Genomic DNA, 14128 nt, shown 5'->3' on the forward strand with positions numbered 1-14128 from the left:
ACCTCTGATGATTCAATGGAAAGGTCTCTCCACCTACCAGACTAAGCTGCAAAACATTGGGTTTAATTGCAATGGTCAACCCAAAACTCTGTAAACACAAGTCACAGCTGGCCGCCCCTGCACACTGAGGACTGCTGGCCTGATTCGGGACTGAATTAGATGCGCTCTGAAACAAATGTGAACAACTAAAGCAGCCACAATGCCAGAGGACGTGGCGATATCATGAATCCAAAGTTTGGAATGTTTTGTTTTCAGGATCACTAACCTGGTTCATGTGATAATCCCAATGTTTTGCAGTTTTCCAGGACCGTCAGAAGAGAAATGAAGAGGTGAATGGAAGAGACTCCTTGTCCAAAGGCGTGAAACCCGCAGTGCAAACGGGTCATTTTATCAAGAAGGTAGCCTATATTTTAGAAACATTGAATGCCTTTCTAACACCGCGTTGCTTTTCAATTCAAATCATTTCCATCTGGGCTGGATGCACTTTTCGCTTTGTTGCGACCATGCACTTAAACTGTGACAGTCCCAACAAACTTGTCCAATTTAGGCCTAAACATCGTCTACCTCCATGGGCTGTTTTTGTTGCATTCTCAGTCTTTTTTGACTTGTTTGTATGTCGGTGTTAATGTTTGCTTGCGAGTAGCTGTCCCTTCTGTCCTCCATCAGTCTCCTACAAACAGCCAGTGACAGCTTAAAAAGTTTCCTGCAAACTTTCGCAGAGCCACCCCCACAGATGGGTGGACTTAAGACAATGGGCTATGTTTCAGCAGGACTGGAAGCTTAAAGGGGAAAGCTACTCCAAGAAATCCGAAATGGTGCTTCGATCCAATTGGCAGCACTTCGCTTCCACAACTGAGGTTCTTCGAGTTTTCAGAGGGTCACACAAGGACCACTTTCGATAGTGTTGCGTTCACTTGGATTCAGAGAAATGATGACAGATCAGAGGCTTCAGTTTGTGCAAAGTTACAAAACCTCCATAAAGTGGTGAAGGAAACGGCCTGAGAGCAACTTTGAAGTTGTGTAAATACAATGTCTTACAATTCAGTGGAATAAAATCTCTAATGAAAAGATCGTTTTACTTTGTTAGTCTTCATCTCTTTAAGCTTAGCGCCCCCTCTAGCGGGAGAATGGATAATACAACGGACCACTGATGCAGGGATAATACTGCACGTGTTTTAGAAGCTGAACATCAACCCTGATGGTATAATGATACACTACTCTAATGCTATTTATTATAAAAAAAGCAGCAGCATTGGAGCACTGGTGCCTCGCATACAGATATTGGTGTTGCTTAGGCTACAAAGACGGAGGAGAGTTTAATGTTATTCTTCAAGTCTTAATTGGTAATTTAGTTGCATTTTCTTGGTGAAATGTCATTTCTCCATCGGACAGTGCATTTTACGCATTGCACAGGCCTAATGAGCTGACGTGCTGTCACTGGAGACCAATTGCTGCTGGATTTGGGGTGCTTTACCCTCGTTTCTATCACTGTAATTGTCTGCTTCTTTGTTACGTCTTGTGACGTGTCTTGCCACCAATCGTGGCTCAGCAGATGAGCGAAACACCTGTATAAAAGCAGCCTCCTCTCGATGGAATGGGGATTAAGAGCTGAGACGCTTTCGCGTGGGGCGTCCGTGTTGTGTTTCTGTTTAGCCAGTGCGCGCAGCGGAACGCCAGGTCCATAACTTTAAAGATGGATGACATATTTAACTACAGCAGAGCACTGAACCGAAGTTCACCTGGCGATGAGACATTTAGTTTCGAAGACATCGATGTGAGCGCGGACAGCACTCCCATCCTTAGGATACTCATCTCCGTGGTGTACTCTGTAGTTTGCGCGGTAGGTTTGGTGGGGAATCTGCTCGTGTTTTTCCTCATGAGGGTACGACAAGGTCGAAAGAAGTCCACCATCAATTTGTTCATCATCAACTTGGCAGTGACGGACTTCCAGTTCGTGCTCACTCTGCCCTTCTGGGCCGTGGACACCGCGCTGGACTTCAGCTGGCCGTTTGGAGACGCCATGTGCAAAATCATCCTCTCGGTCACCGTGATGAACATGTACGCCAGCGTGTTTTTTCTCACTGCCATGAGTGTGACCCGTTACCTATCTGTCGCCTCGGCCCTGAAGAAAACAGCGTACAGGAGGTCACGGTGCGTAAAGTGGGTGTGCGCGGTGCTGTGGGTGGCGGCAACAGTGGCCACAGCTCCGACAACTTTCTTCTCCACCGTGACTGTGATCGCTGGTGAAAAACTCTGCCTCCTCAAGTTTCCAGATGGATACGACTGGCTTGCCCTCTATCACATCCAGAAAATATTGATAGCCTTCATCATCCCTATGCTCATAGTCTGTGTTAACTATCTGATGCTCCTGCGCTTCGTAAAACGGAGAAGCATGGACAGCAGCAACCCTAAACGGAGGTCTAGAGTCACCAAATCTGTCGCTATAGTGGTTTTGTCTTTCTTCTTCTGCTGGATGCCAAATCATGCCATCACCTTCTGGGGTGTTTTGGTCAAATTTAACGCAGTCGACTGGGATAAGTCATATTACACGGTGCACACGTATGTGTTCCCGGTCACTGTGTGCTTGGCGCACGTTAACAGCTGCTTGAACCCGGTCCTTTACTGCCTGATGAGGCCAGAGATTAGGAAGCATCTCAGCGGTTTGATTTGGAGAATCTCCACTCCTTCCTCCAAGAAGGGCTGCGCGACGCGCTCTTTTACGCAGGGAGAAACTCAGGAAGTCGTGCCTCTCCAGATTATGGACAATGCAGAGTACACACTGTCCATCATAGACCGTGAAGGCTTACCAAGCTCCAAAATGATGCCATACACCCGATAACTCAGTCTTGTGAAATAAAGACCCCATGCAGCTGCTTATTTTACCCTGCTTGTCCACCTGTAACTGTCATGACTCGTGCGTAATACGTCCGCTAGAATCATCATACTGTATGACATGAACTATAAGTGTAAAGTATTTCATTTCTAAAACTGTCACAAGATCACTTGTTGATTCCACTCATGAATACACGGGTGTGCACTTCTTTTTTTATGACTTGCAATTTTTTATTTTACAATAAACACATATGTCATACAACAGATGACACACAGTGAGAATATTCCAGAGTGACAATAAACATGGCACCAGAGAGTCGGGGAGAGTGGGTTGGACAAACGTCTGCAGGGCGGAATCGAACTGGAGAAATGGCGGAATAACGGGACTCCCGGCAAAACAAACATGGGATTATATTATGAAGGACCTACAATGGATTCTGAGGTCGAAACAGAATCAAAAGGCTCCAATGTTTTCAAGCCTGTCTGTAGATCAACTGCCTTTTCCATCTGAAGTAGGCCTAGTAAGTGGTTAATTTCAAGTGGACATAGATTTCACTTAACTTCTAATCCATTCTGAGGCACCGTCAATTCTCTAATGGACATGTATAGTTAGCCTATATTCTGTATTGTGTACATAAAAAATGTGATTTTCAAACCTCATAATTCTAAGCTGTGTGCAACCACTAATGTACAAAAAAGAGTGTATATATACTGCAGCCTATTGTATATTTTCTCATTCATATTATTTTTTACACTCAATGTTTCTGTCACATCATTAATTAATATAAATGTGGACATGCTTTCATCCTGTCAGATTTAACAGGTGCATTCCTAAAGGTCTTTCCTTTGGCTTTCAACAATAAAATAAAACCTTTCTCTTGGAGAAGTGTCATGCATGCATTGTTTAGTTTGACGCTTGAGCAGTGAGTGCACAAAAAAGCGGGAGAATATATCACACCTACAGATGACAGCAAATTCAGATAATAATTTCTATATGCATTTATGCAGTGTTGGACTTGTTGATGAAATACAGCAGCTCCAAACTCTTTTTCATCATATGCAGCCTGTACTATTATTAATGCTTAATTCATATTTCAGCACTAGCTCAAGTCACACGGGCTGTTTCAGGTAAACCAGGGGAGAGGTTAACAGTGGCTGCAGAGGGTCCAGCTGTCACTTGGCATTCGGCAACGGTGCAGGTCCTCTACAGGTTATTGAACAAACACATAGCAGGAGAGCCCGGAGCTGAGGGAGTCTCCTGGCTGCAGGCAGCTGAGTCTGCTGCCATCTTTGTGTGCTAATGAGTGTCTGTCCCTGTCTGTCTTTCCTTGTGTCCTGAGGCCTCCTTGTTTGTGTGGCCTGTGGTGTACAGTGATGATCACGTGTCCAAACTGCAGACCTTTCCCTAAAGCAACACGTGTTGGGAATCTCTAAGTACTATAAACACCAGTTCATATTGTTGGTCTATGTACTCTCTTAAATCAAGTCAATGTTATTTATAGAACCCCAAATCCCAAAGTTTCTCAAAAGGCTTCACAATCTGCACAGCATACGATGCACTCTATCCTTAGAGCTCTCTCTCACATCATTCAATAGTGATGCATTTAGACAGCACTTAATACTTTATGTTTTTGGCTCAATATCAGGAGAGCTATATCAATAAAAAATACATTACTTTAAGCAGAAATAAGACAATATATTCTGTACACAGTGCAGGAAGTTACCTGATATACAAGGAAAGTAGTTGTAAAAGGATTATCTAAATTTCCATATATAATAATACAAATATGATATACACTACTTAATGATTACTCAACTTAATGTGACCTTCTCTAAACTTTTGAATGCGCATGTCCAACAGTTCAATGTTTCAGTACTTTCTGCACAACTTGCTGTTCTCTAACAAGGAGATTAACGGCAAAATTCACAACAGGTGTTTGATCCATAAATCGACCAATACATTTCCTGGTTCAATTAGAATTGGTATTTAAACAGTCCTCATCATGCTGTTCACATTTTGACATCATGAGACTGAGACGACACCTAACAATTGATCAACAGTACCTTGCCATTGCAAGGCTTCAAACAGGATGTTCTCAGACGGAAGTGGCCACTGAGCTTAGAGTGTCACAGAATGTCATCAGCAGGTTGCAACAGAGATACAGAGAGACTGGAAGAGTCACAGAAAGGCATAGAAGTGGACGCCCATTGGCCACATCCCACACTGATGACCGCTTCACTGGGGTATCTCAAATGGAGTGGCCTGCACTTTCTCCAGACCTGAATCCTATAGAAAACCTATGGGATCAGCTGAGTCGCCGTGTTGAGGCCCGTAACTCTGTACCCCAGAACCTCAATGACCTGAGGGCTGCCCTTCAAGAAGAGTGGGATGCCATGCCTCAGCAGACAATAACTCAACTTGTCGACAGCATGAGACATCGTTGTCAAGCTGTAATTGATGCTCAAGGGCACATGACAAGTTATTGAGACATTGACATTTTTTGTTGTGGTATACCCACCACTGTTATTGGCTTTTGTTTCAATCATTTTTTTGAGATGAGGAAATCACCATTGCATGCTTCTACTTAAATACCCTACTTTCATGATATTATACCACTTTTTCCATGAATTTCACCCGAAAGCCAGATATCCCTAACTTTTTGTGAGTATATATATATATATATATATGATAATGCCCTTTAAGGGTTCTGTGCCCTTCCATTGAAACTGCTACTATGTATTGGTAGGGGTAAGTGAATAGGACACATTTTGTTTCTAAGTGTCAGCTTAGAAATCTAAATAAAGGCACCTTAAACCTTTTTTCTAGGATGCCGTTCCAGTTGAGAAAACTTAATGCAGTGCCCTCTTGCCAGGTTGCCCTTCCAGTGAAGAAAACCTGATAAAGTGCCCCCTTTAAAATTGAGAAGATGCTATGCAGTGCCATATATGCTGCCCTACATGCTAGCAAAACTTTCTGCAGGCTGGAGCCCCACCACATACAGTTGGTGGCCTTTTTATTTTTTCACCCCTCAGTCCATATTGTAACATATTCTGCAGCATGTTTACATAACCTCACATTTCTTTAGATTAATTGACTGTGTTTTGTATGCATGGATTTATAGCTAACATTCTATTCTGTTTGTATGGCTGCTTTTCATTTTTATCTTGCTGAATCATTTTACATATGCAGCTGCAACAATCTAATTTCCCCCTTAGGGATCGATATGTTTTCATCGTAGCACTGTCAGTGGCAGATGGTCAGCATGTGTCTGCTGACTGAATCAAACCTACATACCTGAACATAAATGACTCAGTTTCACTCAACCAAACACCATTGCCTTCATAGATTCTTTTTAGATGTAATTTAAAACACTGCAGGTAAAAAAAAAAAAAAAACCTGTCAAAACACAGTCACATTTGTGCTTGAAGGCAAATTATTCTTTGTGATGCTGGAAACAATGCTTAAGGTTTAAATGATTAAAGTACCTGTGCGGCAAACCTGTCAGTTTATTTCTTCACTAAAAACATTGCTTTAAGCCACATATTATATTTAGCTACACATCATACAACAAAACCTTAAAATTGGAATGCATCTCTTCTGATGCTGTTGACATGCATCAGGAAAAGTCAGTCTTCAAAAACATTTTCAATAAAAAATGTTTCAAAGATAACCATAAAGTTAATGCAGTTTACAGATATTTATATTTCACAAATATCATCATGATCCACTTTGTTTACTTGCTAACTTAACAGTGAATAAAGTCTAATCAAACTGTCTAATGATTTCTTCATGGCTGCAGTTTGAGAGATATCATAAGTTAAACACTGTCCCTTACTGGTGGATAAAGAGCATTACAGAAATCATTATTTTCTTGTTAAAGGGGAAATCCACAGATTGTACACATAAAGGTCAGTGTAATCATCCTGTAAAGACCTTTTTGAAGTCTGAGAAAATACCCGGTGTTGCAAACTGGGGACTTGGAGTTTCAAGGACCTGAGGCAGGGATGTTCAGCGAATTCATTGGTTGATTAGAAATGTAGGATCTGGTGTTTCTGGACTGTAGATTGACCCATACTAAGAACCAGCAGTCAGGATATCTCAGCCCCTGCTACTTTGGTTTTGACATTCTTTTTTAATCTGTCTCTTGTGAGTCTTGTGAGTGCGCTTATTCACTTTCTGGCAGAGATGAGAAGATCGATACCACTCTCCAGTGGGGCCTATCGATCAATCTTCTTATCCCTCGTAAGAAAGCGAGTGAGCGTATTTTCCCAAATGTTGAACATTTGCTAAAATATTTTTATTTAGATGAGATCTTATATTTTTGCACTAGCTAGTATTAGGCGAGAATTCAGGTGAGAGGCCAAGACTTATTTTAGTTTTCACAGTTCCCACCTAATGTTGGCCCCAGTTTGTGGTTTTAACTATTGGTTTCTCTAAAAGATAGTTAAACTTTACGGTTTTCTGAAGGTATTTCGGTGACCAGCAAAGACTGTTCTAACTTAGAAAAACCACCTGGATGAAAAAAAAATTGTCCACTAAAGGATTTTTAAACCATTTCCCAAGTTATGACTGTATCCGATCAATAAAGCTGACAGACTGCCAACTTTGTTTTGATTAAGAGGATTTTATTAAATAACGCTCTTGATTCTCCAGACCTCCCTTTCTGCAGTTGAAACTGCTCGGATGTTTAATAAAAACACATTTATTGAATGGTTTAGCTCTTATTTGGCCAACAGGAGCTTCTCTGTAATGATCAGTGACCTCTCCTCATCACCTGCGCCTCTCTCCTCTGGGGTACCACAGGGATCCACTTTTGGCCCCATTGTCTTTTCTTTATATATGTTGCCTTTAGGGGCAATTATAGGCCGGCACAACCGTGTCAATTGTTTCATTGTTACGCAGATGATTTGCAAATGTATCTGCCCATGAAGCCAAATGACAGTGACACGCTTAATTCTCTACTTAACTGTATTAATGATATTAAGCTGTGGCTGTCTTAAAACTTTGCTCATTTGAATGAGGATAAAACTGAGTGTATTTTCTTTTGGTAATTCTGCATGTTAAACGTGCCTGGCTCAAAGTTGGGTGGTTTGTACGTTAGGCCAGCTGTTAAAAATCTGGGGTTGATTTTTTGACAGTACCATGAAATTTGACAAACAGATTAATAATGTTGTTAAAATTTGCTTTTTCCAGCTCCATCTTCTGGCCAAAGTCTTGCCCTTCCTACACAGGCGTGATGTAGAGAAGGCAATTCACGTCTTTATTAGTTCAAGGATAGTTTACTATAATATACTTTTCTGATTTTACTGTATGTTATGTTTTACTCCTTTTACTTCATGTAAAGCACTTTGGATACCTGGTGGTTGTTGTAAATAAATGTTGATTGATTAATTGATTGATAGACATATACAATGTTTAATTTGTAGGTTATATCTTCACACCTCATCAAACAGGACAAACTGACATTCGTTGGTAACCCCAGGAAGTTGCTGACATACTGTAAGCAATGTGCATTTACTGGACTCATCTTTATGGCATCATTTAGTTACAGTTCTTCACGAGAATGACTTTGTTGAAATCCATGTTGCCTGCAGTATTTTATGCACATCCTTTTGCTCTGATGCAGTGCATGTTAAAAGGCATGCAACGTCTCGTAACAGGTTCAATAACACAAAGCCTTGTTGCCTTAGTTACAAAGTAATGCCATAAACCATGTGGAAAATAATGAAACCCATTATAATATTTGAAAGGGTATAAAAAAGGTACTTGACTATTTACAAAATTCAAGTTAATTTTGTACAAAGTAAAAGTGCATCAAATGTTTAATGTTTTCCAGGATAAAAATATTAAATTTTTTTCCGATCACTATGACAATTTTTTCAGTACTTTTAACAACTTTCCTAAACTCTTAACGCACCAACACACCTACAAAACACAATTGACAAAACAGTTAATTTCATGCTCAAAATCACACATTGTAAACTAAACTCTCTAACACTAATTTTCAAAATACAATAATTCACTAACACAATACACTATGTCCACTAAAACAATGCAAACATGTCTCAAAATCAAATAATTCTTCCAAAACACTAACACATGTTCTCTTCCAACAGGAACATTTAGTCAATCATAGCACAATGTCATACAAAACACTAAGATCAGATGGAATTACAGAAACTGGATTATTTTATATGTGTCAGTTCTGCCCTTATACAATAGACAATAGTATATTGTATTGATCATAAATTGTGTTTTACACTGCAGTTTCTCTTGAAGCCTCTCTACATTTTTGTTTTGTTGGGTTTAGTAAATGCATGCATTTTGTTTCTTTTGCTGCAGAAATTCAATACAAAAAATGAATGACCCATCTCAGAGTAGCTTTATAGAATGTACGGTTTACTGTATGAAAAAAAGAAGACAGAGACAGAATTGTCCTGGTACTTGTCTTCCTCTCACTCGTGCAGCAATTTTTCTTACTTTTTTTGTGTTCATCTTTATTGTTCCTTTTCCACACAAAATCAGCCCAAATAGGTCCTCTTTCACTGTATGTACTACAGTAACATATGGTCATGCGATTGAAAGAACCTCCACACCTGAGTGTGTTTCCTAGATGTCAATCAGCTGTGATCGACCTATTTGCATAACTTCAGTAGCAATGGAACAAAATCTAGGGGATTTATTTGTGTTTTAATTTACAATATGAACAGCTGTTCACTTTGACTTTAGCCTACACGTTAGGTTTAGAACATGATGTTATCTGTTCTGACATACAATGTGAAAGCATTTGCAAATTGGTCAGTAAAAATCCATTGTTTTGGTCTTGGTTGAGCTTGTGTGTAAAAGAAGTTCAAGCATTTTAAATTTGTGTTAACTGTATGCATTTTGTGTCAAAGCAACAAGAAATGTGTTAAATGTATAGCCTACACAGACGGATGTTGTGCTAACTGTGTTAAGAGTTTAGGAAAGTTGTTAAAAGTATTGAAAAAATTGTCATAGCGATCGGAAAAAACTGTAAAAGAGAAGCAGTGAACGCTTAAGACCGGATGCAGGTTTAGAAGATTCTCCTCTGTAGAAAAAGATCAAGAAACTCTGTAAACGTCTCTGTAGGTTAAACATCATGAATCTTTGTACTCTGGCGACTTTGGTTAAGTTTTGTTTCTTCATAAATTATTATGCAAGTGAGCTGAACATGTTGCAGATAAAATCTTTTAAACATCGAATTCAATATACAGTATAGTAACTTTACATTTGCGGTAGCTTTTGGGTGGCAAGTCACCCTTGAGGTTTTTCATGTATTTCAAAATTTACCATAAGAGTTAAATAAATACACATCAGGAAGAGACAAAAGAGTGATTGGCTAACGCTTGCCTCAAGGGCAAATTGTGGCCTGAAATTCTTGGGACAGATCGATCAAAGCTCGCTCTATTCTCTTTTTTTTAACGACCGGAAAAAGCACCAGAGCTCCAGTCTGAAGCTAGGAAAATGAGAGCTCAAAAATCTGTGAAGGTTCGACAAGGAGGGCAGTGAATACATAGACAAAGAAGGCCCTAATGCCGCAACAGTGCAGGGATGCTAAGTGAGCGTGACAGTGCTGACTCATGAGGGTCAGAGGTCGTTGCGTGGGACAGATCCAGTGCACTGAACAAGCTTTGCTTCAGCGGTCATGCGGAGCTGTCTATGTGGCGCCACTTTGGTGTTGAGGAGCAGGGGGAGGTGGGTTGGTCCCTGAGTGTCGGGTCCCCTGTGGAAAAGTTGTCTGCTGGGGGCCCTCAGCCTGCGTTACCGTTCTTCGGCCACTTTCCCGTTTGCCTCCTGCTCGTCCTTGTCTCTCCGCTTCTGCCTCCGGAAGAAGCCGAGCTGGGAGGGAGAGCAGTGAAACAGAGTTAGTTCATATGATGACAACTACGCCATTTACATGTGATGAAGATCCATTAGGCGGTTGAAAGCTCCAAAAAAGGCAACGTAAGTGGACTTTAAATTAAGATTTCTTTGTCACAAATACAAAGCTGTGTTTTTATCATTTACAGCTGTACATTTGATTGGTTATTTTTCTCAAATGCTCTTTTGTTTAATTTATGACCCTGCAGAGCCACACAGGTGTTTTCAGATACTCTAACTGATTAGACCTCTGCTCAAATTGTGTGGAGATACAGGTGTCATTTGTCATGCCCAAACAGCTGCAACAAGCTAGAGAGATGTTAATCAAACTGCAGACACCGACGCAGTCCTAAAATCAATAATACTACGTAATACTAATAATCAATAATAAGCAAAAATAAGTAAAATCACCTGTGTGGGTTTACCATGAGTGTGCATGGCCTTTCAGTTTGTTCAAACATTCCTTGCTTTGCCTTAAAAAGGTAAAAGGACCTGCTGTCTGAATGTATATTTGTCATTTCTCAGTGTAAAGAGGCCAATAGGGTCTTGTGAACATGAACAATTCTAACCCAAAGCGCTTGTTGCCCCAGAGAAAAGCATGATATTTATGATCTATGGTCGCCCGGAGATAGATTGTGTGTTTCAGTCAATGGCTCTTGTGTTGACCATGAATGTGAGGCTGCCTTTATTGACTGTTAGACCTTTTGCTACAAAATGAGGTTCTTTCTACATACAGTACATTATAGCTATGCCAATATTTCTTCAACTAGAAAACATGAACATGAAGGGAACTCACGTGGTTTAACTGTTTTATGTATTGTATTTTTCTCTTTCTCTAAGGGCTATACACTACTGGTCAAAAGTTTGGGGTCACTTAGAAATTTCCATTCCACTCCATTACAGACAGAATACCAGCTGAGATCAGTTGCGTTGTTTTTTTAATCAGGGCAGCAGTTTTCAGATTACATTATGTGCTTACATAATTGCAAAAGGGTTCTCGACTGTTGTAGAAAGAAGTGGCTGATCTTTAATGCAATATCTACATTGCCCATTATCGGCAACCATTCATCCAATGTTCCAAAGGCACATTCTGTTTACTAATGTGATATCATTTTAAAAGGCTAACTGAGAAAACATTGGAGAACCCTTTTGCAATTATGTAAGCACATAATGTAATCTGAAAACTGCTGCCCTGGTTAAAAAAACAATGCAACTGATCTCAGCTGGTATTCTGTCTATAATGGAGTAGAATGGAAATTTCTAAGTGACCCCAAACTTTTGACCGGTAGTGTACATTGGATAATAGTGCACCTAAACTTCTCTTTTCAAGATACAAGGCACAACTAGTAACTGTCTTTAACTATATAAACACAATTTTATACTGAAATTCTGTGATAGTCTGTCAATTAATAATATTGCTTTCAGTGTTAGTCTATCTCTGATTGTTATTTTATCTCTACCAGAGGGTAGTAGCATAACCCTAAACCAAAGTACTGCTGTGACTACAGTTTAGGTTTAAATAGGGCATATAAATACTTCAGATAACTTCAGCAAAGCAAAATTAGTTTGGTAGTAGAATAATAAGCTACTACCTACTTTAGATTAAAAACAGCAGCAGTACTGAGGCACACCTGATCTTTGCTAGTCTCAACAAAGTTGAAAAATTCAATATCTTGACTAAAAATGTGCATGATATGATTGACTTACTTTCCATAGAGCGAGAATGAGCAGGGCTAACAATAAGAGTCCTCCCAGCGTGCTTCCAATGATAATCCAGTTAGGGATTCTGTAATCTCCCTCCTTTCTGATCTCCAATATTATCTGTGGGCGAGATAAGCCGACATTTGAATCAGAATACAATTTCTCATTTCTTTTTTTTAGATATACACTGAACTCAGTCAGCTAAGGTTATCGTGTTATAATGCAGAGTTTATTTGTTCATCTTGTACAAAAATGAAAAAAATAATGTTTAGACCTTTACATAAAGTACCCAGGTGTAAATGTATGATAGTGGTTGATGAAACACTAAAGATGAAGCATTCTGTGACATTCACAGGCAGTGATAATGCACCCAGAGATGATGATGATTATATTAAATTATAAATCCAGACATTTGTTACTGTTATATTCAGCCCATGGAAAATCGTGGATATTTTACAAAGATGTGTACATATGTAGAATTAACACTGACCATTTTTCAGAAATTGTCCTGAAACAGGACTGAAAACGTTCTTTCTTAATGTATATATTATTTATAAAGGAAGACTTGCAGCACAGATTAGAACCAGGTTTATCACAAAAATCCATTCCCCTTTTTACACTAATAATACATTTAGAGCTTACGTCGGCGAAAAAGACAGTATGCATTGGCTCAGAAAAGCCTATTAAAGAGAAAGTGTATGACTATTTGTACTGGCCAATAGATGGCAGCAAAGATTAGTGTATGAGTCCAGACTTTTACATGTTGTGCCGCTGGTCCTTTCGGTCCCTAAGCACCACACAACACATGTGCTCCAATACCAACCTTTGGTGTCTGACTCTTCACAGTTTCAGTTATCCAGTGCCATGCTCAACTGTAGCAGAAACCACTTATATATTTTAATAAGGTTGCAGCAAAATATGTTCTTGTTTAGCGTTAAAGATACTATACTATTTTTATACTTTCAGACCATTCTAAGTCTCAATACATTTTAAAGACTGATTTCCCTAAGCACAAAACACTGTATTCACACATGGATATGATAGATATCAGAGAGAGGCTAAATCTGTTAAAATGATGAGGCTATTATGAGTTCAGATTTGAGTTGGGTCAAACCCAGGACAGAGGCAGTTTACAGCATTACTTGTTGTTGACTCACATGTCTGACAGGCCTTTCTTCATGTAAAAACATGGGGCTGGAGGAGGGGAGCTCCACTGATGCACTGGTTCCCAGTTCCAGGATTTTAAACTTCAGCTGGAGAGGAAATCAAAACATGCTGCCAGTTTTCACAAACACATCACAAAGCTGAAAGATTACAAAGCTGTCATCACTACAGAGTCAAAGCAGAATAACAGCAAGATGACTAGAGCACTGTCATGCTAGTGTGTTATTAAGAAGCTGGGGATTTTTAACTTTATGAATGCATGCTTTTTTTTTTATACTCACTGTGTGTAAGGTATCTATTCGTAGTGCTCCTGTGATTCTAACTGCAATTTCTCTGTAGGAGGCCACAGTGACGGTGCATTGGATCGGCAGAGTTAGGGTGTTGGACCGGTTCTGTTTGAGGAAACCAGACATCAGCCATAAGATGATAAAAGGTTACCAAGTTGGAAATAAAAAGAATATTTGGGAATGAGTTTGGTTGGCTTGTACTTTACCAAGCGAGAGAAACGTGAAAGGTCCTCAGGTGACGCCCTGCTCTGTGCCACGTGCT

At 39.8% G+C, this 14128-nt stretch overlaps 3 protein-coding genes across 5 annotated transcripts in view; 1 reads left to right on the plus strand and 2 right to left on the minus strand.

The window, feature by feature from the left end:
• The window catches only part of LOC116043430 (A disintegrin and metalloproteinase with thrombospondin motifs 7), a 78671-nt gene extending 77607 nt beyond the window's left edge, over positions 1 to 1064 (minus strand). The window contains exon 1 of the mRNA XM_031290083.1: positions 266 to 1064. Coding sequence (XP_031145943.1) covers positions 266 to 386 — 121 coding nt within the window. The 5' untranslated portion in view covers positions 387 to 1064. The remainder of the gene's footprint in view (positions 1 to 265) is intronic.
• Positions 1065 to 1618: 554 nt separating this feature from the next.
• rxfp3.3a2 (relaxin family peptide receptor 3.3a2) lies at positions 1619 to 3668 on the plus strand. Its single transcript, XM_031290002.2, has one exon. The coding sequence runs from the start codon at positions 1694 to 1696 to the stop codon at positions 2837 to 2839; it is 1146 nt and encodes a 381-aa protein (XP_031145862.1). The 5' UTR covers positions 1619 to 1693; the 3' UTR covers positions 2840 to 3668.
• Positions 3669 to 10266: 6598 nt separating this feature from the next.
• The window catches only part of itga11a (integrin, alpha 11a), a 50266-nt gene continuing 46404 nt past the window's right edge, over positions 10267 to 14128 (minus strand). For all 3 annotated transcript variants that reach the window (XM_031290137.2, XM_031290135.2, XM_031290136.2), the window contains exons 26-30: positions 14073 to 14128; positions 13861 to 13971; positions 13573 to 13668; positions 12422 to 12535; positions 10267 to 10693 (exon numbers count right to left, since the gene is read on the minus strand). The exon at positions 14073 to 14128 is cut by the window's right edge and continues 28 nt beyond it. In XM_031290137.2, the coding sequence (XP_031145997.1) occupies positions 10616 to 10693; positions 12422 to 12535; positions 13573 to 13668; positions 13861 to 13971; positions 14073 to 14128 (455 nt within the window). In that variant the 3' untranslated portion in view covers positions 10267 to 10615. The remainder of the gene's footprint in view (positions 10694 to 12421; positions 12536 to 13572; positions 13669 to 13860; positions 13972 to 14072) is intronic.

The sequence above is a fragment of the Sander lucioperca genome, chromosome 3, assembly GCF_008315115.2.
Source record: "Sander lucioperca isolate FBNREF2018 chromosome 3, SLUC_FBN_1.2, whole genome shotgun sequence".
NCBI classification, from domain to species: domain Eukaryota; kingdom Metazoa; phylum Chordata; class Actinopteri; order Perciformes; family Percidae; genus Sander; species Sander lucioperca.